A 24,965-nucleotide genomic window follows, 5' to 3' on the forward strand; every position below is an offset into this window, starting at 1 on the left:
ATCATATCTCTTTATTGATTTATGTCAGTTTTCGGAGGAAAAAACATCATCTCAAACCTAACCCCTCCCATTTGTCGGCGGAAGGTACACCAGCTAAAATTTGTCTTAATTCTGATTCTAATAAACCGCCTAATGTGACGCCAGGAGTTCGGAAATGTACCCAAGAACCATCAGGCGATCGACCGAAGCGTGCAGGTCCGGATATAGGAGAAGACATCCAGATTTGTTGATTGGGTGGTTGTTTGTTGATCACCCATGTGCCGGGGGGTAGAGTGAGAGTCATGACTCCTGCCTGTATTGTGAAGGGGTATAGAAATGTTGTACAGTCAATGGGGTGTTATGATGATCACGTATGACAAGTGGGACGGAGGACAATATTGAGTAGGATGTATATGGCAGCGAGAGAAGATCAGGTCAGCGGGGATACGTTGACCGAAATGACAAAGTTGAGTATAACCCGAAGAGAGATAGTGAAGGGTTTTTGTAGACAGTAGGCAAAGGAGTGAGACAAGTGAGATAAGAGTGATGATTCGAAGTGAACAAATTTCAAGAGTTTCAAATATCACTCACACTATATTCAACCTCCCATTCACCTTGACCATAATCTTCACATAAAAGTTCCAAAGCTTCATGTAACGTATCTAAATCTTCATCGGCAATATGATCGTATTCATCTTGAGACAATTTCCTATACATCAAAATCATCCAAATATGGTTTCATGGGACAGAATGAAGTCATCATATTGAGAAGGTCAAACACCAGAATCATGCGTCAATGCATATATCTGATATGCGGGATGGTATACAGACGAATAGGAGAATAGAAATGGAAATGGGGAAAGGGACTAACATTATTTCAATACCTTCTGCAGCTTGTGATTCTGGTAATACTTGCATAGGTTGTTTGTAAGTTTTCGAAGTTACATGTAAATTTCTCATGTGATTCGTTCTTGATTGTGATAAGGATGGACGATGTGAACTTGAAGATGATGATGTTGAATGAGAGGAAAGAATTGGGGGAGAGATGAAAGGGATGGGTCGGATTGTTGTCAAAGCTGTCTTCTGAGGATTTCGTAGATATATACGTATTCCGGGCATGTTGTGGAGTATATTGAAGTTGTGATGCTGGTGGTGTAGTCTGATGATTGCAGAGAGCCTTGAGTTGAGATGTAGAAAAGACAAGAGATGTGCACCACCCATAGACGAAAGACGAGTTGTGGCGTGCCCGATCGAGTGTGGCGCTTAGGCGCTACTACTCGGATGGTAAAGTAGTACGTTCCGCGTCGAGTACATGTATGACTTTTCCAGGTTTTACAATGATAGTAAATAGACAATTCTAGGCAGCCATAGTGGTTCATAGACACAGCAAATGACGCGAATGATCTTGGAATGTGGTAGACATCATATCAGATATACATTCAACTACTCAAACTTCCTCATTGACGCTCTCAACAACTCCCCCAACCCCTTTAACCTCCCCCAGTAATGAGGAGCATAAATCATTTCCATTAAACCATGTAAGAAACCCCAAGATATCTCTATTGGCGGTAATGGATAATCTACCAGTCAAATAATTCCTCGATCAAATATGTATTCACTCCTTAGTATACGACACAACGTAAAACAGTATATTGTCGCGTGAGGGACAAGTAAATGGGTGTGAAGTGGACAAAGCACTCACCTACTGGTCGAGGTATCGGCGTCCGGATCCAAGAGAAGAACCTATCTTCCACCACTGATTTAGTATAACACAAACTTCTAAGACCTTCTTCACCCCCTGACTATCAGTTATGGGCTACTTATATGTCTGAACTCACCAAATCTACCATGACCGGAATCTTTGACACCTCCGAATGGCATTGCTTGATTGACATAAAAGACCGCCTATCACATCAGTTGCTTACAATTTGCGACTCTGACGATACTGACAAAACTGTTCATCAGCTTCATTCTGGGGACCAAGTGCAAATTTACTCGTTGATAGCTACCATCCCACATTCCAAAGCTTCTGCTACCCGTCGACATTCCTTACGACCTGATCCATACACCCCCGCACCTAGACCATATCGATTCCCATTCAACCATCCGATAGCCTCGTCGATGTTGTCATAAGGGACGACCGTCATCACTGGTGCGAACAACTCTTGTTGTGCTATCTCCATGTCCATCCGGACATCAACCACTAAGGTGGGTTGGAAGTATGCTCCATGTGGGTGTTGAGGGTGTATGCCGGCTTTCCCTCCGGTAAGAATTCGGGCGCCGGAGGAAGACGCTGTGGAAAGTAGTTTCTCTAGTCGTTTGACCGGAATTGAAGATATGAGCGAGCCTACGTCTTGTCCCAAACGTAGGGATTCTATACGCGGGAGAACAATATCCACGAGACGTTGTTGCAGATTTCGAGGGACAAGAATGAGCTCGATGCCGATGCAATTTTGTCCTGCCTAAAGATCAGTCCACCGTCAACCCATCAAAAGTGCGTGTTTACCGACTGACTGATCATTAGACGAAGCTTCAACAAGACGACAGGTGCTTACAAAGTCCCTCGGAGTAAAGTGCTAGCGAAATAGTCGAGATCGGCAGAAGGAAGCAGGAATGCTGGATCTTTACCACCAAGTTCGATACATGTAGGTACCATGATCTCCGCTGCTGCCTGAGCAACCTAATTTCTTAGGCCAGCCCCAAATGATCAGGTGAATTTCTTGAGAACCTACCTTTCTCCCCACTGACTCACTGCCAATGACTGACCTCAGTATGTAAGTTATCGTTGAGGGCGGACAACTCACAGGTGATATGTTTGATGGACGGATTACGAGTCAATCTCTCCGCCACATCTGGCAAAGCTACGACCAACTGAACGACCTCTTGATCCATCCCACATGCCCGAAGACAAGCTCGGATACCACCGATATACCACATGCTACTCCATGCCACTTGTTCGGAACATTTGACGACGATGCTGTTTCCTGCGAATAAAGCGGCAAGGATTGGTGATAGCAAGTTGTGGAAAGAATAGTTCCACGAGACGCATGCGAGGACACAGCCGAGGGGATGGTAGTGAACCTAACTAATATCAGCCCCAGTCACTCTCTTTTCCTGTTTTACTTCTCCCAGCTTGACCTCCAGGCACCACGGAGAAGAGGTCGTGCAATCCTGTATATCTTAGACGGGTGTTTGCAAAGAGACGAACATACGTTGCACACCTTGTGAGCTAAGAGAAGATTCGTAGGACGTTTCTGTGGTGAAAGAACCCGTTGCCCGTACTTCAACATCCTGGTGTCAGCACACTTCATCTACATCTCTCTCAAATTACCAATCGATTTTCGACAAAGTCACCAGAATCTCCCCTAACATGGCATCGATCCCTACTACGTCAGCGGATGACTCATGATCTGTGAAGAGCCTTCATGACCACCTTTGAAGTATGGCCTTGAAGTCGATACTTTGAGGCATCAGAAAATCTTTAAGCCCCTGGACAAGAAGATGAATCAGGAGGTAGGGATACGAAACCCAACTCACTCGTCTTCCCTGTATCCCTACACGCAACACTGACGATACCCTCCATATCTCTCAAAATCCAACCTTTCAAACTCCTCATCAGTCTTACTCTTTCCGCAAAACTCGTCTCTTTCCAATTTATCTGAGCCTTGACAGCCTTTTGAACTTGCTCGGCCACTTGGTCTTCCGTCAAAAGAGGTAATGTCATCAGATGATACTTCTCTCAGCTTCTTCTTTTGTGAGTAAGAAAAAACATACAGCAGTGGAAGGATCGAAACATGTTATGTGGTCCCGTTTATCACCTGTATGACCTGTTTCAGGTGGAAATAAAGTGTTATCCGTCTCATGTGAGAAAATGCTGGGATGGGGAATGATTTTTCCTGTCCAGTTGGGGTTTGCTTCCTCTTCATCAGCCTTCATTGATTGGTGTATACCTGGGTGACATACCTTAGGAATGGGCCAGTGGAATGGGATGACACGGTTGCTGAAACGATATTCTTTGTATCGCTTTATGAGTCGAGGGAGGTAGAGACATAAGATTGTCAATATCGCAACGGTCAAAGATATCGGGCGGGTGTGGAGGGTTTCACATATGTCTCCGGCTTGGCCGTTGACGAGGAGATGTTCGTACCATGTTTCCCGATCCCGGTACTCGAGGAGGGCCATGATACACAACTTTACAGATTTATGACGAGTGAGCTACGATCCCCGAGATCCGAGATCTATAGTAGTCAAAAGTTTACATGTTCATGTCGTACGAGGAATGCAGGCGCGTCCTTCTGGGGAAAACTCGGGCCCCCGCTTTCTCCGCACTCATCCTACTAAGGGGAGGGGGGGGGGGGCATGGTCCGGTATGCAGTGCTCCCAGCCAGATGGAGACAGACACAAATAGCAGAAGAGAAATAGATACGATGATACCAGAGAGGATGCAACGAAAAGTGATGATGCAACAACACAAAAAATGCAAAATCAATAACCCTCGAAAACCTTACAAAAATCCATGGTATTCGCTGGGAACATGGCAAGGGGACTGACGCTCAAAGAGTATTTATCCACCAGGCCTATTGCATCAGCGTGTGCTTCGACGAGTCAAAAGCTTTGCGAGACGTCGATAGCTAATACCACGGTAATCGTATCAGTTGGTGAGGATTTGGATGGAATGAGATAAGGAGGGAAGTGATAATAGGGAGAAAGGGGGGCAGTTCATGATTTGTAGAGAAGAGAGAGGGAAGGATCGATGACTTCTGAGGAGATTTGCTATGAAGTGAGAAAAACGAAGAATGAAACTACTCACGATCACTCATATCTATCATCCACTCACAATCTCTCTTCCATTGTCCCGCAGCTCGTTTGTTAGGATATTCATTCGCCAACATCAAAACTTTCCAAGAAACGTGTAGTTGATCTAATAAACCATGAAGAAAAGAATTATCTATCGGATTGGATTCTATGAATCTTGGGAGATGAGAAGCGAAAAGAACATAATGATGCTGTAATGATAATGGGGAAGGAATATCTGATTCAGTTGGTTTATTCCAATCTATTCATCAGCTTTTTATTCGTGCTACTTACCACTACTCTTAAACACTACTACTACTACTGGTGTACTGCGTACTCCATGAAACACTAGTAGTACTATGTACAAGTCTGCATGATTTATCCCAATCGACTTGGAAGAAAGAATGAGGCTGTGCTCTTCAACAAGACAAGGGAAATGGAGTATGCGTCGTTAAGTGTATAAGTTGGAACTCACCTAGTGGGATTGGACTAGCAGTTGAAAACAGAACGAAAGGTAGTAAAAACAAATATTTCAAAAACCACATTGATCATTCGATATACCTCGCTAGTTCTAGTCGGAAAAGTGTTAGTTGAAAGGTTAAGAAAGATGAGACACTGAATACGGAATGGACATTGTCTACCGTCCAACGCCAAGAATGACAAAGGAGGGTCGTGGGTCAGAAATGGAAGGAGTTTCTTTTTCCATGTCTCGAAGATGCGAAGGATGTTTCAAATATGTACGCGACGGAGATTTGATTAGTAAGAAGGCACCACACGTGAAATGACTTTGGAAGGCATTGAGGGAGAAGGGGCAAGGGTAGCTTTGGAAAGACGGAGGATACCTTAGCTGGCTGAAGCGGACTGATAGGCTTTAGACCCTAGGTCCGTGAATGTGGAAGCGAGCGGTGCAACATGCAACATGCTCTGTGATCTGTGATTTGTGATTTTGGCACCTTGTTGGTGTTGGCGTCAATTGCAAGCCGGATCATAATTCCCCGGTTCCGGTCCGGTCCTCTCTAGATGCTTCTTTTGCTTTGTCACGATCCAGGGAGCAAGATGCATGTCGCATGAAGCAGATGCGTATGATGACAGAACCCCTACGGATCTGCAGCTTGAGCTTCAGATTCAAGCTTGACCTTACTCTCAACCTCCATCACCATTCCAGGCGGTTCACTACTGCCAACCTTCACGTCCACAGCTTCATCGTCCGTTCCCACTTCCGTAGCCTCATTAGCGTCCGTAGCCGTCGCCACGGCCATCCGTTCGTTCTGCTCATTGACGAGATCCACCAGGATATGGAGATCGCGTTTCTGTGCTAACGCAGAAAAATGTCGTAGATCTGTTCGTGAAGCTTGTCGAAGTCCTCGCCAGGTCAGGCGAGTCTTCCGCTACGACGTCAGCCCCGTATTCCGACAACGGACGAAGGCGAGAAAGGACAGCAGGAGCATATGTAATGAGAAATGTGTGATCAAACGTGAAAAACGCACGTCCTTATTCAGTGCCGCTTCCTCCGCAGAGGGTTCCTTGCCCATTGCTTTGTCATCCTCATCATCGGCTTCAATACGTTTGATCTCCTCGTCTAGACTGACTGCAGTGGCAGGGCTGACAGGCATCAGCGCACTGTAAAAGCTTTAGAGATAGGGTAAGGCTGACCTTCTCCACCCCTTCAGTTGATCTATCCCTGTGAAACCCCTATTCCATAGTCGTGACAGAGACCGTGAGCCAAGCTTGTAAGGGTATTGGGAGGGCGGGGCCGATCTCTTCCGCCACTGCTCAGCCGCTTTTTTTGCGACAGCCTTGTCTAGAGGAGGGACCTCGAAAACACCTTCAGGGCAACTGTCATTTTTCCATTGAGCCTGCAGATTGTCAGTCATTTCCCAAGACAAGCCGCGACATCCGAGCTCACGTAATATCGTTCACGTGTTATGATGGACAGTACAGTCTCTTCAAACATCGGTCCATCAGGAATCATCTTCCGTAGCTCTTCCTTGATTTCAGCAACTTTGGACTTGATCCAGTCTTCGTTTTCCTGATCGACGATGAAAGTTTTGGGCATTCCACCGGTGAAAGCTTGCTTTGCGGCCGTAGAGGGGGTGAGGTTGAGTAAAAATTGGAAGAGGATGAAATACTGAACGAGGATTTGGCGACGGAATGAGGAATCAGTGAGCTAATCATCAAAGGTGAACACCATAACAACTCAAGACTGGTCGCTCACTTCATGATCAAACAATCTCTTGCCAGTAAGAAATCGTGGATGAAAGAAACCCCTTGCCGAAGCGTCCGACTGTCCTTCAGACCGTTTCCTCTTCCTGCTGATGACCTCTGCGTCTTTCCCCATCATCTCCTTTTCCTTTTGCGTCTGTTCAAATAGCTTGGGCAGAACGAACTCTGTCTTGGCTTTGAAGGTCTCGAATGGTGTTCGCGCAGGTTCCCCGGGATTCGATTGTACAGCAGGTCCATCGAGGGACGGGGGATATGCAAAGTAATGCTGTAAGGACCACAAGGTAGAGTAGAACTCTGTCTCTGTACTAGCTTTCACTTCTTCTTTGACATCCGATTGCATCTTGACATCCCCATCCTCTTCCTTTTCCGCTGAAGCATTTAGGGTGGATGACTGAGAAGTGTCCGATTCATCCCAGGTCGTTTTGATATCGTTATAGTCGCCACGCATGTTGATAGCACTCTTATCCGCAACACTGATGACCGAGCTGGCGAATTGATGGACCCGACCACGGAAAATGAGATCTTCAGGTGTGCGAGGAAGAAACCGAAGGAACGAGTTGATGATTCGCAAAAGAGGAAGTGCCTTGCCTCTAGATGCAGGCATGTCCTACGAAACATTAGCGGTAAGTTCAGTGAAGCGATACGAGACGAACTTTGGTAAACCTCTTCGCACGAGTTTCGACATATGCCCACAAGTCTCTCCATGTCTCCACAGGGATCAGTTCGACCAATTCTTCGAGCAATGGTATGAAAATCGCCCCTGGCTCTAAAGCCTGCACGCCTGCTAAAGTGAGTTTGACGTCTATTACTTAGGAGGGAAGCTTACCGGACAATGACTCAGCTGCGACTTCATAGAGAGTCAATATGATATCGAGACGATCCTGCAAAGCGGTTTGAAAACGACAAGTCTGCTCATCTGACGCATCTGGCTGTGGTTCGAGCTGCACTTGATCAGTCAGACGGACGACAAATGAAATTGAAACCGACCTCGCCCGAGACGATGGGTTGAATGACCACATCTTTGCCCACCAGCTCCAACGTACTTCTCAGTAGATCTACATGTCTAGAGCTGGACGATTGTTGAGCGTCACCATTGGCTGACAAAGACGACCAGACAGATTGCAGTCGATCCACTAGTTGATCCCTTGGGATGGGTGTCAGAGCCGAAGGGAATGGGGGAGAGATGGAAGTGAATCTACCGGATGATACGTCATTGACGACATCGGTCACTGCTGACCGCAAAGAGGGATAGAGGGACGACATGGTGCACAGGAGAAACGATTGGCGATGCACAACTACTGACATATACGGATGGGATAGATTTCACCAGATTGAGGTGGAAGGGAGTGATAAGGTTTGGGAGGTGGAAACGCCACGTGGCTCACCCTCAAGCCAAACGCGACTGTTTTCTCTTTCATCATCCAACCCTTTTCACCGCATCCAACACCCTACTTACTGTATCTCCCACTTGTCCCATCATGTCTCGTCCTCAAGGTCATAGAAAGTCACAGTCTACCTCAGCCTTGAACGTCCTAGCTAGCTCTAGCTCGAAGCATGACTTATCATCACAGAGTCGACCGTCGAGGCATCGAGTACGCCCCTCGGGTCTGCCAGCAGTCCCAGAATCAAATGGGGCGTCTGCTCACATGTCACAGCTCCCCGGCTTGACAGACCGCCGGTATTCTCGAGCAGAAACAGAAGTGGGAAACAAGCCTCAGATTCTTAAGAACTCTGAGCAGTCGGTGGTCAGAATGGAGGATGTGCGAGGTTGGCTCAATGACGTAAGTTGATTCGAAAACAAACTGTATGCTCAGAAGCTGACACCTCACAGGTTCGATCTTTGAGAAGTTCAGAAAGAAGACGATTATCTGCATTAAAGCACCTTGAAAAGACTTTGGTGGCCAGCTGTGCAGACGAGGGGAAGAGACCTTCATTGGAAGATTTGGTCGGCGCTCATAGTGAGTATCCTTCAACCAAAGATTATACCGGTCTGACGGTGATCTAGTTCACGATCCCCTTTTGGCCCTGATGAGTCGTCACGCTGAAGCTCTTGCCATTCGGGCGAATAGCACTCATTCGTCTCTTTCTCCAGGCGATGAACTCGGGGCACTGCTGGTGCCGGAGTTATCCATCATCGTTGTCATACTGCAAGGCTTATGCTTGCTGAGCCGAAAGGCAAAGCTTGCTGTGGCTGAGAGTTGGGTACTCGAGGTGAGTATGCTGGACCAACTAATACTTGAACAAGCTCACCCTTCTCAGATAACAATCGATTTATCACTCTTACTACGAGCCCAAATCCCCAAGGACAACGAACGACCCATAGTCTATAACATCCTGGAACTGCTTTGTTGTGTGCTGGTCGATTCACCGACAAATGCCAGAGAGTTCGAGAGATTGAGTGGGCTTGAGGCGGTAGTCAGGGTTCTGAAGGGTACAGGCGTGGCTAAGGATGTCCGGTGAGTCCCCATCAGACTAATACAGTCTTCGACTAATAACTCAGTATGAAGTGTATCGAATTCCTATATTTCTACCTCCTTCCCGAGCAAAATTCCCCTCAACGAGCGACGTCCACTGGATCCACTTCCTCATCCTCGTCAGCCGAGTCCACTCTCTTCCCTCCATCCCCTCTCTCCTCCACCGAATCCGACAGCTCAGCCCGCATGGTATCTCCTTCTCCGGCAGCGCACGTGATTCCCTCAGATAACCTAGCCGCCAAAATCCATTACCCCGATATAGACATTCCTTTCGTCCCTATGACACCTCGCAAACCACCTCAGCCCAATCTCGGTTACCTCACACCATCCACAACTAGACGCGTATCCGGCTCTACCACTCCCAGTCTGCCCACAGTGCCTGCCTCCCCCCGAGTACCTGCCAGTCCCTCTACCAAACGCCTGTCCTCACTCGCCGAAACCAGTCCAGATACGACAATCGTCGCTTCATCCAGAAAGTCGCAGCCGGCGAGGGATTGGAGACGATCTTCAACGGCAGACAACATGGATGCAGGTCTAGGCTTTGGTCTGCCGTCAGGGCAGGGTGGAATGAAGCGAAGCGCCACCGCCATTCGGCTTGCCTCACATGCACCTTCGTTCACCGATCCCTTTGCATCATCCACACCTACCTCATCATCGTCCACCACGCCTACCCCCTCTGCGGCACCGACGCCCATCACCAGATCGACCACACAACCCTCTCTGGTAGTTTCAGACTCTGAAGCAAAACCGTCTCATCGCCGTCCCAGCTCCATACATCGTGGTACGAGAGAACCACCGCAATCTACCACACCGACGATCACAGTCCCGGAAACTCCTCAACCACGAACGCCAAAGATTCGATACTCTCGGACTCAATCACACATGTCATCACTTGCCGCTCATGCGGAAGAGGCCCCACCCTTACCAGCACCTACTCCATCTCGTGGCCTGGCCCCTCCTCCAAATCCCTCGGCTTTAACCCGATCGCCTTCTTCGAAACCTCATCGGGCTTTTCCCGCTGAACTCACTCGCGGTCTACCACCATCAACTTCATCTCCCGCTTTGACGCCTCTGGGTATGACCAAACGTGTATCCTCAGGGGGTCGACCGTCACTCTCAGTAGATAAGGTGGAGAAAAATTTGCCTCATGAGAAGAACAAGGGCCCAGGTGTGAAGTCTGTTGAAGAAAAGAAGAAACTTGTCAGTCCATTCTCATTGCTCGTGAAAGAACAGTGCTGACAATGTAGCTGGGTATGTGGTTGGGAAACGTGGATCAGCTGGTGCAAGGTGTAGAGAAAGTCAGTTTCTGGGGCTCTGTCGGAGGAAAGAAGGGATGAGTAGCGAGTGGGCCAAACAATATGTTTGAGAGGTACGCTACGGTTTCTTGACATGTACCCCACATTCTCATACTGAATTGTCTATCCTGGCACTGATCACTTCTCTGACAACTGAGCTAAATGGAGAAATGTCGACTTGCACTCTGACCAGGAATCCTCTGAAGCAAGAGCATTCATACCACAGGTGATATACTATGAGTGCTCGAACAACATAAGATATTGAAACCTTTCTCAAGTGTCACCATCAGCGCTCAGGACTGTATCATTGACCGAGCCCTTGTTTGCGGTAGGATCCACGGTTCGGATCATTGTAGATTGGACAGAGCGGGACTGATGATCTTGTGGGAAATTCGAACTGGCTGCCACAGCCAAAAAATAGAGCAGACCCATGAACATCAAGCATGCGTGACCAGAGGTGTTGGATCTGACCATTAGCTCTGTCAAAATTATGAAGAAACAGTGATACAACAGTCATTGATCCAGGGCTCAGTTGAAAAGAGGGGTGAGAGAAGGAAGCTACTGTATGTCTCACCTTGATGCAGTTGCAGTGGTACGAGGTCTGTTACTATCCTGCCTGATCGCACCATAAGTTGAGATAAAGCCTGACGATATTCCAGTCTCGGGATCTATATGTAAAGTGGGATCATCAACAATCTTGCTATCCTGTGATATCCTTGAACTGAGGGGTGTCATTACACCAGGAAGGGAGTCATCGTCACCTGGAGAGGTTAATCGGGCCAACGACCCCGGTAGGGTCACATTGGTCCCCATACCTTGTTCGACATCTCGGATCGGGCCCCGTTGAGACTTATTTGACGACATGAATGGTTAAACTAGTGGTTGAACTTGTGGTGGTGATTTGTCGAAAGAGAAAGAGAGAGGGGAATGGGTCTGCTCAGTGGGTTGAATTACATATGTTTCCTAGTGGAGCAGGAAGAAGGCCAATATCTGGGAAATCATGACATCAGAGGTAGATTTTGAGTCTCCGAGTCAATCTCTAATCCACCTTCCACGCCTTCCACGTCTTATATCACTATGGGTTTCAAGCGGGGAAAGCATGTTGTCTTATTCTAAGCGTGAGAGATAGCAGCTCATGCTTGACAAGCTCGGGTCATGATCCGAGATGTGGGACACGGATCTCGATGGGCGAGTACCGAGCTTCTCCAACGTTCACTTCCTCCGGAATTAGTAAACGTTTCGTTCCTCATACAACAGGAGTTTTATTAGTAACATAGATTCAAACGATACTTTGGCACTGACTATGTAATAATCATTAGTTATCAGCCAAGTGAGTCAAGTGATCTTTTCAACATTTTCATGACTAAGAGCCGGTTCCATTCAAAATGTGAATGCATGTTCTCCGCCTACACAAAACTCTCATTACTCATTAGAGCCATCTAACTCAGCTTTCCCTCTCACAGCTGTCCAATCTTGGAAATCTCATCCTCTTTCCAAAATGGTTCATCTTCATTGTCAACAGGTCCATGGGATTTAGGAATTGAAACTGGATTGAAAGAGTGTCGAGTTGATTGAGAGAGCATTCGCCCCACATTCGAGTCATCCCTCAACAACCCATTGTATTCAACGGCGGCTCCGACGAGAGTCATTGTGGTGACAAGTAGACATACCCAGAGACAGCTCAAGTATTTACGCTCAGAAACGTGATTATCCCTGCTGTCTCTGTCAGCAATTAATTGTATTTCAAAACATCAACTCACATTGGCCTTTGAATCTGATCTGGCACAAAAGTGACAGTATCTCCTGGCATCACGATGCTATCAGGTAGAATCGGAACTGTTCTTGTGGATGATAGTGGTCTCGTGAACCACTCTCTGACCCGTGATATGAAGGAAGAGACAACCCCAGGGTGAGGTACTCCCGATGACCGTTGAAAGCTTGTGAGCGGGATTATTGCTGATTGGTCTTGGGGCGTGTTAGAAGTCTCTACACCTGCTCCACCGCTTGCCTCCTGGTAGGTTGGAGGAGGCGATGATGGATATCCACTAGTGGAATCGTTATCCGAAGTACTCATTGTCAGGACGTCTTCTTGGTTTTCTCTAGAAGCGATGGAGAAGCAGAGAGAGATGAAGTTGATTACATCAACTACAGATGATGATATGGCCTGCTTGATTCTGAGACTCAATTTGATTGGAAGGCCACCAATTCACTTATTATGTCATAAGCAGGGTAGAATTTATAGACATTAGAAGTCCTAGAAGGCAAGGGGGTCTAGGTCTATCCTTATGGGGTCTGCTCGAATTTCCTGGAACATCACGGTCTTTGTCATGACTAGAGGGGTTTGAAGTCCAAATCTCACTACCAGTTGACAATCACAACAGTATGAATTCCTGATTGGGACTGCTGTCCCCATGTGATAATCTAGATTGATGTCATGAGGTAGATTCTTATACTCTGGTAGAAGGTCTGAAACCTTCACGGTATGAATACGAGATGAGGAATAGTGGACCTCACGGGAGGAGATGGTTCACCCTCACGTAACCCGTGGTAGTCCATCCACTTGGTCCACCAAGTAAGGTTGATCAACGAATGCGGGTGAATGCTCATCGTCCTTACTGCCTACTGGACATTTACCGGGGACACACACATTTCGGTGATACCCTTATGGCGCCTAGTCTCTTCCTGACCACTGCCGAGTACTGGTCCGACTTTTCATGTCAAAACTCCTTCAAACCACCTGCATCATTGTTTTCATCTGTCAAGGAGGCAATGAAGGGATGTTCCGTCATCACTTTGATATGAAGAGAGCTACAGCAGGGATGAACCCAACCTCTCATGTATCCAACTCCCGCCGTGAGGCCAAATGATATGACAGGAAGAGCTGAATCCATTCAAGCTCTCCTCCACATGCTAAGATTCCGAAGGGGTCTGACAAATACTTGGGCCAGGAGGTTCAGCGAATGTACAGACTACGATCTCCACTGCCCATACAGCCGCAGTCGCAAAAAATGCAACGAGAATCCCTGAGACAACAGTAAATTGGATTGTCTCACACACAGTTCTTGGACTAATTGTCAGCCCCGGTCATTCTTCACCCAAGATCATAGTACACGATCTATCACAAGACACACATTCGGAGATTTCTTGAGATAAATCATGAATGAGAATCTGCGTAGAAGTAGACGTAAAACTCACTTTCCTACGATGATGCTCCCATTGTGACTTGAAATGTCAATGCCTTCCTGACTACTTGGCTGTCACGGCCGTCGAGCAACTTCTTCCTTATAGACCGACGGTCGACGAACCTCGGCTAACTTCACACTTCTGAGTCGATGTCTCACCCAACCAGGAGGGCGCAGACGTCGAAAGGAGTGTAACTACGGCGTACTTCGGCGTAGTTACTCTAACTAAGGCTTTGTTCTATTGATGGCGATGTATCTCGATGTATAGCTATCTCTATTTGTCTTTTACTACTGACAACAATCAAGGATCGCTGAAGAACTTCAGCGATCTTCTCAGCTAATATTATCTACTCCTCCTAGACGTTCATCCAACCCTCTCGCGCTTTGACGTACTTCAACGCACTTCGTCCAACTTCCCCGAGCCCTCGGCCATCCTCTTCCTCCTTCGACTAACTCCGCCTAACATCGCCGCACTTCTGCTCCCATTGTCCCTACTTAGCCTAACTCCGCCTAACATCGCCGCACTTCTGCTCCCATTGTCCCTACTTAGCCTAACATCGCCGCACTTCTGCTCCCATTGTCCCTACTCAGCCTAACTCCGTCTAACTTCGCCGTACTTCTGCTCCCATTGTCCCTACTTAGCCTAACTCCGTCTAACTTCGCCGTACTTGGTGTCAGAAGTCCTGAGTTACGTGTAGAGTAAAGAGGTTAAGGCGTGATGGGGTTTTGATGGCCAAAGGAGGGTCATTGTTGGTGGAGTAATCGAGGTGTCACGACGTAGTTCGTGACATTGGCCGTGTCGTGTATCCTCTCAATCTTGCCCACTGGCTCAAGACGGCTTGGGAAAAACGTGACTGACGGGATTGTTAGCCGATAGAATCGGGCCGGGACGGCCGAACCGCCGTTAGAATTACCCCTTCCGTCGAATATTTCTCCGTTCAACTTATCCTCTGAACTTTATTCGATCGTCTCTGGTTTTATGCGTGTGAGTGGAATGTGATAAGTATAGAGACATGTAGAATTGATGCATGCTCTTTTTCCCCTCTGTATTATCATCTAATTATAAGCGTTAACAGATTAACAGTCGGAAGACCACATACCTCTGTGTATAACATAACAAAGGCAAGTTCCCATTTCTACTCTCCTCATAATGACCTCTGTGTCGTCTAAGATCTCTCTTGAGAACCACCCAAAGTTATCCCACGATCCAGCATCGTATGCTCCGTGGAGGAAGTCGATCGAGGTGTATCTACAGATAGGTGACGTGTGGAATATCGTCACAGGTAATGATACCGAACCTGGTCGCGTAGGGGTTAGATCGGCAGCTGAGAGGGCGGGATCAGTACCTCCTACCACGCCCGTCGAAGGGCAAGTGGCTGGTAGAAGGATTACTGGAGAAGAGTGGAAGGAATGGGAAAAGTGGCAAGCGAGGGAGAATAAAGCGCAGGGGATGATCAAGGGAACAGTGTCGGATGCTGTGATGCTTGATATATCTGAGAAGATGTCAGCTAAAGAAATGTGGGACTACTGCATAGCCCTGCATGTAACAGCGACGATCGAGAATCAAAGGAATGTCCGTCAAGCGTTGTTTAGCTATGACTTAAGGGACGATGCGACGGCCGAAGAAATGGCCAAGCATGTAGAGGATTTCTCGAAGACGATGTCCGAAGCGAGATTGGTAGGGTTGAAGTTTGACTCACAGGAACGAGCTGGGTTATTCCTCAATACCATTCTAGCACCATCCTACAGGATCATTCAGATCGAAGTAACATCCCTCATAGCAGAGGAAAGAACTTGGGAAAAGGTCTTATCGATCTTCAATAAAGAAACGGCGAGACGTAAAGCGCGCCCTGTTGGTAGAACCAATAGGAAGGGATTCGCGATGTTCGTCGAAGGAAATAAAGGAATGAGGGTGAACCGAGATAATATCTCTGATGGTCAGCCCAGAAAAGAAACCAGAAAGTGTTATAACTGTGACACTGTAGGACATCTAGCGAAGTACTGTCGTAAACCTAAAAGAGAGGATACGAACAGGAAGGAAAACGCAGATGGAAAGGATGGAGGTAAAAAGAAATGGAGGAATAATAATAATAATAAGAATAATAAGAAAGGACATACGGTCTCGAAGGATGAGAACCAGTCCAAGGATAACTCCAAAACCTCCTTGATGTATTCGTCATTGGATGGTGAACACGAGGCGTGGGCCGGGATGGCCATGTCGACAGAATCGTGGTTCGATGATGACGAAGGGTACACGAGTAACATCGTATGGCCCGAAGAAATTGAAAACCCGTGGGTTGAGGATAAGGATAATGAGTGGGTGGGATTAGCTACAGAGTCTAATGATGTAAGCCACACTCGTGTAATCCCCACCTGGGTAGTGGACAGTGGTGCTACTCACCACATAACTCCTCACAGGTCGATAATGACGAATATTAAAAGACTAGTGGAGCCGAGAGTGTTCGGACTAGCATCTGGCAAGTCAATGACGGCTTGGGAAACAGGTGACATTAACCTCGAACTAGATTCAGGACAGAAAATGGTACTGAAAGATGTACATCACGTCCCCACAGCGAAGATAAGTCTTCTATCCCTCTCGAAGTTACTCTCATGGGGATGGAAGGCGAATCTAAGCAGCAGTGGTGGATGGATAGGTAAAGGTAAAGAGAAACTAGGTTTGAGGAAACATGACTCACTATGGTCGGTACGATTTGGCAGAGCGATGTCTGCCGCGATGATCGTGATATCGACACCGAAGGCGACTTCACCACTTGAATCTGAGCATCAGCGACTCGGACATATAGGTGTAGATAAACTAAAGAGTCTAGGTAGACAGGGACTATTGAAGAAGGACTGGGACACTTACAAGAACGATCCCTTTACAACCGATAAATGTCCCGCCTGTATGCAGGCCAAGATAACACGTCTACCGAAGAATAAAGAAGCACCAATGTTAAAAGGAGATGGTGAAGGAGTAGGAATGGATGTCGATATTGCTGGCCCGTTCGGTCCGGCGATAAAAGGTGAACGATATTTCTTCGTTGGTGTAGAAAGGGCGAGTCGAATTGTGTTCGCCGTACCGATAACGACGAAGAACGAATCGTCAGATATTGTTCGACAGTGTATCTCGAAATTAGAGAAACAGCTTGGTGAAAGGGTGAGGGTGATTAGGTCTGATGGGGGAGGTGAATTCGATAGCCTCGATATGAGGGAATTCTACCTATCAGCAGGGATCAACCACTACATCACACCAAGATACACACCAGAATTAAATGGAGTGGCGGAAAGAATGATACGTACCTTGAAGGGGATGGTATCAACGATGTTATTCGACTCAGGACTACCGAACGAATATTGGTCCTATGCTGTCAGATACGCCGCCATTATAATTATGAAAACCTCGATTGGTGTCAGTGGTAAATCAGGCTGGACATCACTCACAGGAAGAGACACGAACTTAGATAGCGTGTGGAGATTTGGTGAACGATGTTTCGTTCAGATACCAAGAGAGATAAGGCTGAAGTCAAACTTCACGATACCTAGGGGTTCGTCAGCCATTATACTAGGTCAGGATGAGGGTGTGAGCGGTTGGATCGTTAGAATGGACGGATCGGGACGAATCGAACACTCACGAGACGTTCGTCGCTCGACAGGACGAATGGTGGCTACTAGAGAGTCGCCAGATGTCATCCAAACCCCTCTTGACGCCATCGAAGTGGACCTAGACCCCGTCGTCAACGAAGAAATTTTCCCTGACGACCGCTCAGAAAGTGGCGAACAGGAAAATATCGATAATGAACAAGGAAATGATGTCGATAGAGACAACTCACCTAATACAGGCCCACAACCTACTGAAAGACGACGAGGACAGGGCATTTGGGGAGGAAATTGGATCTATGAGAACGATATCGTCGAAAATGAGAGAAATGATGAGGAAGGAAGAAATGATGGGGATGAGGGGATCCTGACGACACGTCACGGACGAATTATTCGACCCCCCCACCGTTTTGCAGGCCTAACAGACTCGTTCCTAGACTTTGGTCGCGAGCCTAATAAGTTAGTCTCACTCGCCTCTATCGCAGGTATCGAAAGTGATACTTCTCTCATTGATCCTATCTCTCCTGAAGAAGCAGTAAACGGCCCAGATGGTGAGAAGTGGCTGGAATCCATGGAGAAAGAGATATCTAACATCGAATCTAAAGAAACATGGGTGGAAACGGTGTTACCACCGGGCCGTAAAGCCATTGGATGTAAATGGGTATTCAAAGTGAAGACAGATTCAGAAGGAAACTTACTAAAGTATAAATCCAGACTAGTAGCTCAAGGATTCTCACAGGTACCAGGTGTCGACTACGAAGAGACATTCGCACCTGTCGGTAGATCGGGGTCGTTACGAATACTCTTGACTATAGCGGCCACCGAAGATCTCGAAATTCGTCAGGCCGATGTCGAAGGGGCGTATTTAAACGGTAAACTCGATGTAGAAATTTACATGAAGTATCCCAAGGGGATAAAACCGAAGCCTGGATGTAATACCTTGAAGTTAGTTAAGTCTCTTTACGGTTTAAAGCAATCTGGCAGGACATGGTGGATAGAACTCGGCGAAGGATTATCTCACCTAGGTTTTTCAAGAATCGAATCAGATTGGGGTCTTTACTACAGACCAGAAGGGAAAATCGAAGGAAAGGGAGCAGCAATACTGCTAGCCTATGTCGATGATCTGGTATTAGCCACGAAGTCGAAGGAAGAAGCGAAGGAAATTTTCGATGGGCTAGGTAAAAGGTGGATAATAACCGACCTGGGGGAGATAAGTACTATCTTAGGTATGAAGGTAACAAGGAACAGAGAAGAAAAGACAATATGGTTAAACCAACCATCATATATCGATAAGATAATTCAGAAGTTTCCAGAAAACGACTTACATCGAGACCGAAAAACGCCATTACCCCTTACTGCGAAAAATCCATCGATGTCGGAGGTGGAGAGTGAAATTCGACCATTTCAAGAATTAATAGGATGTCTACAGTGGTTAGCCACATGTACTCGACCCGACATATCATATGCCGCCTCATACCTTGCTAGGTACCTCACTAAACCGACGAAGAAAGTATGGGAAGAAGGGATAATGGTAATTACCTACCTTCGGTCCACTCGTTTACATGGTATTCGTCTCGGTGGCGAGGCTAGCGATCTAGCAGGATGGGTTGATGCCGATTGGGCAGGTTGTAAAGACACACGACGATCAACTACAGGTTGGATATTCATGATGAACAACTCACCGATAACCTGGAGTTCAAAAAGACAAGCTACAGTATCGTCGTCGACAGTCGAAGCAGAATACATCGCGATGGCTGAAGCAGCGAAGGAAGCTCAGTGGTTGAGAGGATTATTGAGGGAGATAGGCTATGATCAGCTAAATCCTACTACATTAAACTGCGATAACCAAGGATCGATATCACTGGCGAGAAAACCTGGTACTCACCAGAGGACAAAACATATCGATATTCGACATCATGCTCTTCGAGATCTAGTCAGTAATAAAGTTATTGAACTAGCATACGTCAGCACTGTCTATCAGAGAGCAGATGTACTTACGAAAGCTTTAGGTGGACCAGTACACTCGGTGAATATGTCAGCGATACGTGTAGAACCACCGAAGAAGAAAAACACTGGTTCAGTATACGTGACATTAGATGATGATGAAATCATCGATTACGATTATTCTGATTTCGAGGATCTAGGAGATCTGTCAGGTGGTACAGAGAACGAAGTGGTACCAGAGAGAGAAGTAGTACCAGAAGGAGAAGTGTGGGTGGAAGGAACTTCAGAGAAACCCACCGAAGGAAAAGTTCTCGTGAGCCAAAATGTAAAATTTTCAGGTGTACCTAAGAATGTGAGTAATTCGAAGATAGGTCAAAAACCACCGGTAGAACCTAGAGTCATTAGAGAGATGAAAGAGAAGAGTGAGAGAAGGGATAAGATGATACATAGTGGAGGTTCTACTCAACCTCCATCGTCAAATCCACGAATTTCGGGAACTTGGGCTGGTAACCAGCGACTTTATAACCACCGAGGACAGCCTCGATCTTTTCGTGGAGAGAGTCAACAGTATCAACGATCTCTTGTACCCTCGCATGGGTACCACCACCTTCCAATAGAGCGTTCCCTAGCAAAAGGAAATGTTTATCGAGGTTCGATTTCAAGATCCCCAGTTCAAATTGTACCTTCTGAGAGAGATCTCAAACTCAATAAAGTTCATGACATGACGAACAGTAATAAACTTACAGTCGGGAGGATTGCTGGGGAGCAACCTAAGGACAGGACGATCAGACGGTCCAGGAACCGAGGGAGTAGCGATAGTCGCGAGAACAGCAGGAGAAATTTGGGACATGATGATTTCGCTACTAATGATAGATATCGTCAGCCTGGTACTCGAAGCAATTTCATCGATTCTCGGGATCCTACTAGCAAACCTGAAGTTTTAAGAAGCAGAAAGGATAAAGGGAAGTTCAGAGAGTCACAAATGAGAGATAGAAGTGGAGAAAGACGAAAGGTGGACATACCGTTAATTGGAGGTAAAAGTGATGAAGTAAAAGGAAAGATAGAGAAGAGTCAGTCGTCAGTAGTGAGTGGTAGCCACGTGTCAGAGCGGAGCCCCGCGGGGGGCCCCACAGAAATTCATTTCACGATTTCACCTACCACTACTACCACACACATAACACTCAATATTTCATCATTACTACCTTCTACATCATCACAAACCTCGCCGTCGCCATCGATAAATCGTCCGGGACTACTGCAGAGTCGTGCATTGTCCCGTGGGGGAGTGTTAGCCGATAGAATCGGGCCGGGACGGCCGAACCGCCGTTAGAATTACCCCTTCCGTCGAATATTTCTCCGTTCAACTTATCCTCTGAACTTTATTCGATCGTCTCTGGTTTTATGCGTGTGAGTGGAATGTGATAAGTATAGAGACATGTAGAATTGATGCATGCTCTTTTTCCCCTCTGTATTATCATCTAATTATAAGCGTTAACAGGGATGGCAGCTCAGTATTGGTATCATCAGTCCCCTCTTCATTACGCTCGGAGGGATCAACCAGAGGAACATATTCCGGGCCAGGGGGTCCGTTGGATCGCGCCATGATTCTGGCCCTGCTTGCCCATCCAGCCATCCAGGAGAGGAGAGAAGAAGGAGCTACGGTGTCCCTTTGCTGCTCTAAATCAACGCTTGGAGTATCCATCTCTTGATAAACTATAGTGGAAATGCTCCAAAGACACAACTGTGGTGGGAAAGGAAAGGGAAGAAGGAGCGTATTTGAGGCATGGCCAGCGAACGGAGAAGACGATTGAATAGTCGACTTTCCTTTCTCTGGATCGGAGTTCGAGTTTGCACCGAACTTGGACCATCTTCTACTCCAAATTCCTGTGTTGAACAATGGATAAACCTACCAAAATCATCACCTCTAGAAAGAAAGAATCACCTCTACCTCTCACATAGAACACAGCGTACAGCTTTCTCTCTATGACGCATACGACGATGTCATCGGTCTTCTCTAGCAAGCGATCGCGACACGGATCACGACCTTTGACCGGATCTTCCCCCGGGCTGCAAATATAGAGACCCATGGACCGCTTTTCAACTACTGGGACCCCACCCGTAGATAAGGGGGCCGTTTGACACCAGCAAGTGAGATACATGACTTGCAGATGTCGTCCTTAAACGGTCAAGTCAAGCGATGAACGCAAGTAGATCGACTTTTGTCGTTAGCTCCGACTTCTACGGCGTGGTTTCCGTGACACCATCAGTTCCCATGGTCTAAATTGAAGGTACCATCAAATACTTTCTCTAGTAGCTCCACATGTTCCTTGATGTGCTCCGATATCAAGAGCTCCATATTGCGTCACGAATGTCTAGACCTGTCGGGCTCTGCCATCTTCGAAAATGCCACACTGCCACATTGCCACTTTCAGTCCTAGCCACATCTGTTGGTTGGTGAGACGAGAGAGGATACATAAAAGAGAGAGAGATGTCCCGAGTTTGATCTCGCGGAGTTTCTCGGTAATCTACATACGACTCGTGGTGGCGGTACGATCAACAACATCTGCCACTTCTGACATTTGCACCTCCAACTCACTTTCTTCCCATCGTCTATCTATCACCACCAAAGTCACTTGAATGACACGAGGAACCTTCATAGCATCGTACTCCGGCCTTTCGGCCGCTTACGTTGTATATATCTCGGAAGCAAGCCATAATGGACAAAACGAGAGAGAGAAACTCTCGAGCGACCGGATCGGACGTGGAAGAATCCGAGGGTGAGTGATGCCATCATCACGAGGATTTTACATCTTAGGTTACAAACAAACCCCCTTCAATGTGCGTGATGTATGATCGACCAAAAAAATGCGAATCTTTCCCTCTCCCCTACATTTTCATGTCCGGTTGATCAACCTTACTTACTTTTATTCACACGCAGTTGAATACCGAACGCTGAAAGCTGAGGGCGGAGGGTGGAGAGTGGAGGATGGGACCTGCTCAGCATCGCCCTAATCCGGGGACCACGGCCTAATTTACCAGTTACTCAAGACTATTTGTGCCTGAGACACATCCCTCAAACGTGTCCTCGAATCGGACGATAAGGCCTGTGAAGAGAGAACAGAGGGAGATGATGTTGGATCTTGAGGTGTGGAGTCATTCATCGGCTCCGATGTTATACGGACAAGGGTCCGGGGAGGGTGAGGAGTTGCACGTTGTGTCTATCTATCAAGGGTTGAGAATAGAGATATAAGCAACATCATGTTCGTCTTACTGATCATTGAATTGTCCACTCGCCACTAAACGATCGAATTTGACAGATACATCTAATCGACTAAAAACATGCAGCCCTCTCAATTATACACCATCCTCGAAGACCCGGTCGTACCCAAGACTATGAGATCTTACTCTATGTCTTCGACCACATCACTTTCCTCTGCCGCCTCAACCGGATCGCGTACTGCCGAGGATCTGCTCGACCGTTTGGTAGCTCAGTCCGTAAGTTTTCCTCTTCGTACCTGATCAACGACGAAGTTGAGATAAGTTATTGATAATCAGACTTCCACCCACATCCATCTGTGGGCCGCGGGTAACGTTCGACTTGGTTCTCTGGACCTCACCACTTCGTCCGCTGAGACTGCCGAGTTAGTCAGAGCTATGCAAGTTGATCCGAGAGTGAGTGTCTTGACATCTTCTCTTCACTCCTCCCTCCACGATGGTGACCGAATCCAAGTAGTCACTTGGTGTAGGACATACCGCTGATCGATAGTTTGAAGTCATCGCTGTGCGCCATCTCGACGATGACGGTGAAGACTGGAAGGTAAGCATACAATCATCACTAACAAAGACCGAGCTCACTCGAAGGTCACTTTCCGACGAACAGAAACCCTCCCTCATTCTCCTTAACTTCTCCGTCGACGGTTCATTTCGATTTCTTGGGTTTGACGATTGTACGATCATGTTGTTAATTAATGAGCGTAACTCGTATAGTTCCGATTTATGTGGATCACCATGACTGATGCATCTATATCACAATCAGTCTGACTGATCTCCTTCGGTGAATCACCACTTTTGATACTCACCAGATGAATGTTGATGATCATACTAACACACGCCGTAATTCACTGGATCGTACCATCATACCCGTAATAGGACATCTACCTCTTTTTCTTCGACTCACGACCTCTCCATCATCACTCTCTTCCTCCTCATCTCCAATCCCTTCTATAGCATCCCAACCGCAACGCCAGCAAACGACCCAGCCACTAGGTAAAACAGCTGGATTCTGCCACTTCTTATTACATATTGGACATGTACCATATTCCTCTTCCCCAATCATATACCTTTGCTTCGATACGCTGGCGACATCTTGTCGTCTTGGTGATGCAGGAGGAGAAGGTGGAGGAGTGGGAAGCAAACCTGAGGAAGGAAGGATTGGAAGTGGTCTAGGAGGTAAGATACTAGCATGGCGAGAAGCCACATCGTCTTTTGTCGTTCTGGACGTTCTGGGTGAAGAAGGGGAATACCACCATTCGGCAGCTTTCAGAGCGAGAAGTAGAGTAGGTAGTAAAGGTGGGATCCAATTACTCGATTGGCCACTCGTGATATCATCGGGTGTGATACGCCGGACTTTGACACCAAGCCAACGATGCCAAGGTCGGTAATAAGACGTTTTGTCAAACATGTATGCAACGTCGTATGAGAGGAAAAGGAGGTCGAGGCTGATATTCATATACGGATAGAGGAGTTTGAAAGTATGTTGTATCTGAGTATCAGCTACCTTCCTTCATGGATAAAGTTGACTCACCTTCGTGAGGGGTTGAGGGCGAGTAGGAGTTTCCGGATCTGTCGATCCACTGAGTTGCTCGAAATGATCTTGTAACCTGGCTCGTATGTAAGGTAGACCCACCTGTACGATCAGCTACTAATCTTGTTCGATAGTCTCGTTCAGGATGTTTCTCAGACTGAAATTACATAGCGATAGGATCACAACTCACGAGAAAGACTAACAATCCCCATCGTTGTTTCCTTGACAAGATGTTTCTCTTAGGAGCTATTCTATCAAGTCGTGGAGTCGTTTCGCCGACAGATGATAATCTCAACTGATAGAAATGTTCACTGATTGAAGCATCTACAAGTCAGCTATATGGCTCCACGGAATGTTCAACTGACTATGTTTTGATAAATGATGTCTCTCCACTATGAGCAAAAGGAGAGCAAAGACTTCTTCATGATGATTTAAAGCGCGAAGAAAATAACGAGGATATCGTTGAGTAAAGTACTGACCGTCAGTTCTGGAACTGTTTGTATAGTGAGAAAAGGGTAAAAACAAACGGTTAGAACATATCGGACGACAGGGTGAAGGAGATCACGAAGTTGGTCTTGTGCTAATAGTTCGAAGAGGGAAGGTCGAGAAGGGTCTGGTTCTGACACCCGAGGAAAGAGAGGTTCAGACGACGACATGTCCTCTCAATCTCAAT

The 24,965-nt window shown here is 46.9% G+C and overlaps 8 protein-coding genes across 8 annotated transcripts; 2 read left to right on the forward strand and 6 right to left on the reverse strand.

Annotated features, from left to right (window-relative positions):
- Positions 1-46: 46 nt before the first annotated feature.
- TREMEDRAFT_28077 (uncharacterized protein) lies at positions 47-696 on the reverse strand (the record flags this gene model as incomplete). Its single annotated transcript, XM_007002357.1, has 2 exons — positions 47-292; positions 571-696. 2 exons carry the CDS (start codon positions 694-696, stop codon positions 47-49), a joined length of 372 nt encoding a protein of 123 aa, XP_007002419.1.
- Positions 697-1,422: 726 nt separating this feature from the next.
- TREMEDRAFT_28160 (uncharacterized protein) lies at positions 1,423-4,161 on the reverse strand (the record flags this gene model as incomplete). Its single annotated transcript, XM_007002372.1, has 14 exons — positions 1,423-1,559; positions 1,682-1,777; positions 1,818-1,884; positions 1,930-1,933; positions 1,975-2,441; positions 2,486-2,492; positions 2,535-2,659; positions 2,712-2,740; positions 2,784-3,060; positions 3,192-3,270; positions 3,311-3,362; positions 3,517-3,712; positions 3,754-3,897; positions 3,943-4,161. The coding sequence occupies 14 exons, from the start codon at positions 4,159-4,161 to the stop codon at positions 1,423-1,425; spliced, it is 1,899 nt and encodes a 632-aa protein (XP_007002434.1).
- A 1,709-nt stretch (positions 4,162-5,870) lies between these two features.
- Positions 5,871-8,259, reverse strand: TREMEDRAFT_28261 (uncharacterized protein; the record flags this gene model as incomplete). The annotated part of the gene is made up of 8 exons (XM_007002387.1): positions 5,871-6,161; positions 6,261-6,375; positions 6,427-6,629; positions 6,680-6,940; positions 6,989-7,603; positions 7,650-7,777; positions 7,823-7,942; positions 7,980-8,259. 8 exons carry the CDS (start codon positions 8,257-8,259, stop codon positions 5,871-5,873), a joined length of 2,013 nt encoding a protein of 670 aa, XP_007002449.1.
- A 172-nt stretch (positions 8,260-8,431) lies between these two features.
- Positions 8,432-10,878, forward strand: TREMEDRAFT_73303 (uncharacterized protein). Its single transcript, XM_007003066.1, has 6 exons — positions 8,432-8,777; positions 8,828-8,954; positions 9,002-9,207; positions 9,256-9,452; positions 9,497-10,670; positions 10,718-10,878. Exons 1-6 carry the CDS (start codon positions 8,475-8,477, stop codon positions 10,805-10,807), a joined length of 2,097 nt encoding a protein of 698 aa, XP_007003128.1. The 5' UTR covers positions 8,432-8,474; the 3' UTR covers positions 10,808-10,878.
- A 1,344-nt stretch (positions 10,879-12,222) lies between these two features.
- Positions 12,223-12,575, reverse strand: TREMEDRAFT_60363 (uncharacterized protein; the record flags this gene model as incomplete). The annotated part of the gene is made up of 2 exons (XM_007002731.1): positions 12,223-12,481; positions 12,526-12,575. The coding sequence occupies 2 exons, from the start codon at positions 12,573-12,575 to the stop codon at positions 12,223-12,225; spliced, it is 309 nt and encodes a 102-aa protein (XP_007002793.1).
- An 8,387-nt stretch (positions 12,576-20,962) lies between these two features.
- Positions 20,963-21,647, reverse strand: TREMEDRAFT_60365 (uncharacterized protein; the record flags this gene model as incomplete). Its single annotated transcript, XM_007002732.1, has 2 exons — positions 20,963-21,394; positions 21,444-21,647. 2 exons carry the CDS (start codon positions 21,645-21,647, stop codon positions 20,963-20,965), a joined length of 636 nt encoding a protein of 211 aa, XP_007002794.1.
- A 557-nt stretch (positions 21,648-22,204) lies between these two features.
- Positions 22,205-23,391, forward strand: TREMEDRAFT_60366 (uncharacterized protein; the record flags this gene model as incomplete). Its single annotated transcript, XM_007002733.1, has 6 exons — positions 22,205-22,265; positions 22,304-22,326; positions 22,834-22,983; positions 23,044-23,160; positions 23,255-23,305; positions 23,350-23,391. 6 exons carry the CDS (start codon positions 22,205-22,207, stop codon positions 23,389-23,391), a joined length of 444 nt encoding a protein of 147 aa, XP_007002795.1.
- A 193-nt stretch (positions 23,392-23,584) lies between these two features.
- On the reverse strand, positions 23,585-24,948 carry TREMEDRAFT_67766 (uncharacterized protein; the record flags this gene model as incomplete). The annotated part of the gene is made up of 5 exons (XM_007002947.1): positions 23,585-24,250; positions 24,293-24,394; positions 24,483-24,616; positions 24,658-24,766; positions 24,820-24,948. 5 exons carry the CDS (start codon positions 24,946-24,948, stop codon positions 23,585-23,587), a joined length of 1,140 nt encoding a protein of 379 aa, XP_007003009.1.
- Between the last annotated feature and the right edge of the window lie 17 nt (positions 24,949-24,965).

Source organism: Tremella mesenterica (genome assembly GCF_000271645.1).
Source record: "Tremella mesenterica DSM 1558 unplaced genomic scaffold TREMEscaffold_2, whole genome shotgun sequence".
Classification (NCBI taxonomy): Eukaryota; Fungi; Basidiomycota; class Tremellomycetes; order Tremellales; family Tremellaceae; genus Tremella; species Tremella mesenterica.

Excerpts from the sequence above, each read along its gene's own strand:
- TREMEDRAFT_73303 (XM_007003066.1), top strand. The coding sequence starts at position 8,475 with ATGTCTCGTCCTCAAGGTCATAGAAAGTCACAGTCTACCTCAGCCTTG. Across the intron at positions 9,453-9,496 it reads GGCGTGGCTAAGGATGTCCG|TATGAAGTGTATCGAATTCC; the intron begins GTGAGTCCCCAT and ends CTAATAACTCAG. Across the intron at positions 10,671-10,717 it reads TTGAAGAAAAGAAGAAACTT|CTGGGTATGTGGTTGGGAAA; the intron begins GTCAGTCCATTC and ends CTGACAATGTAG.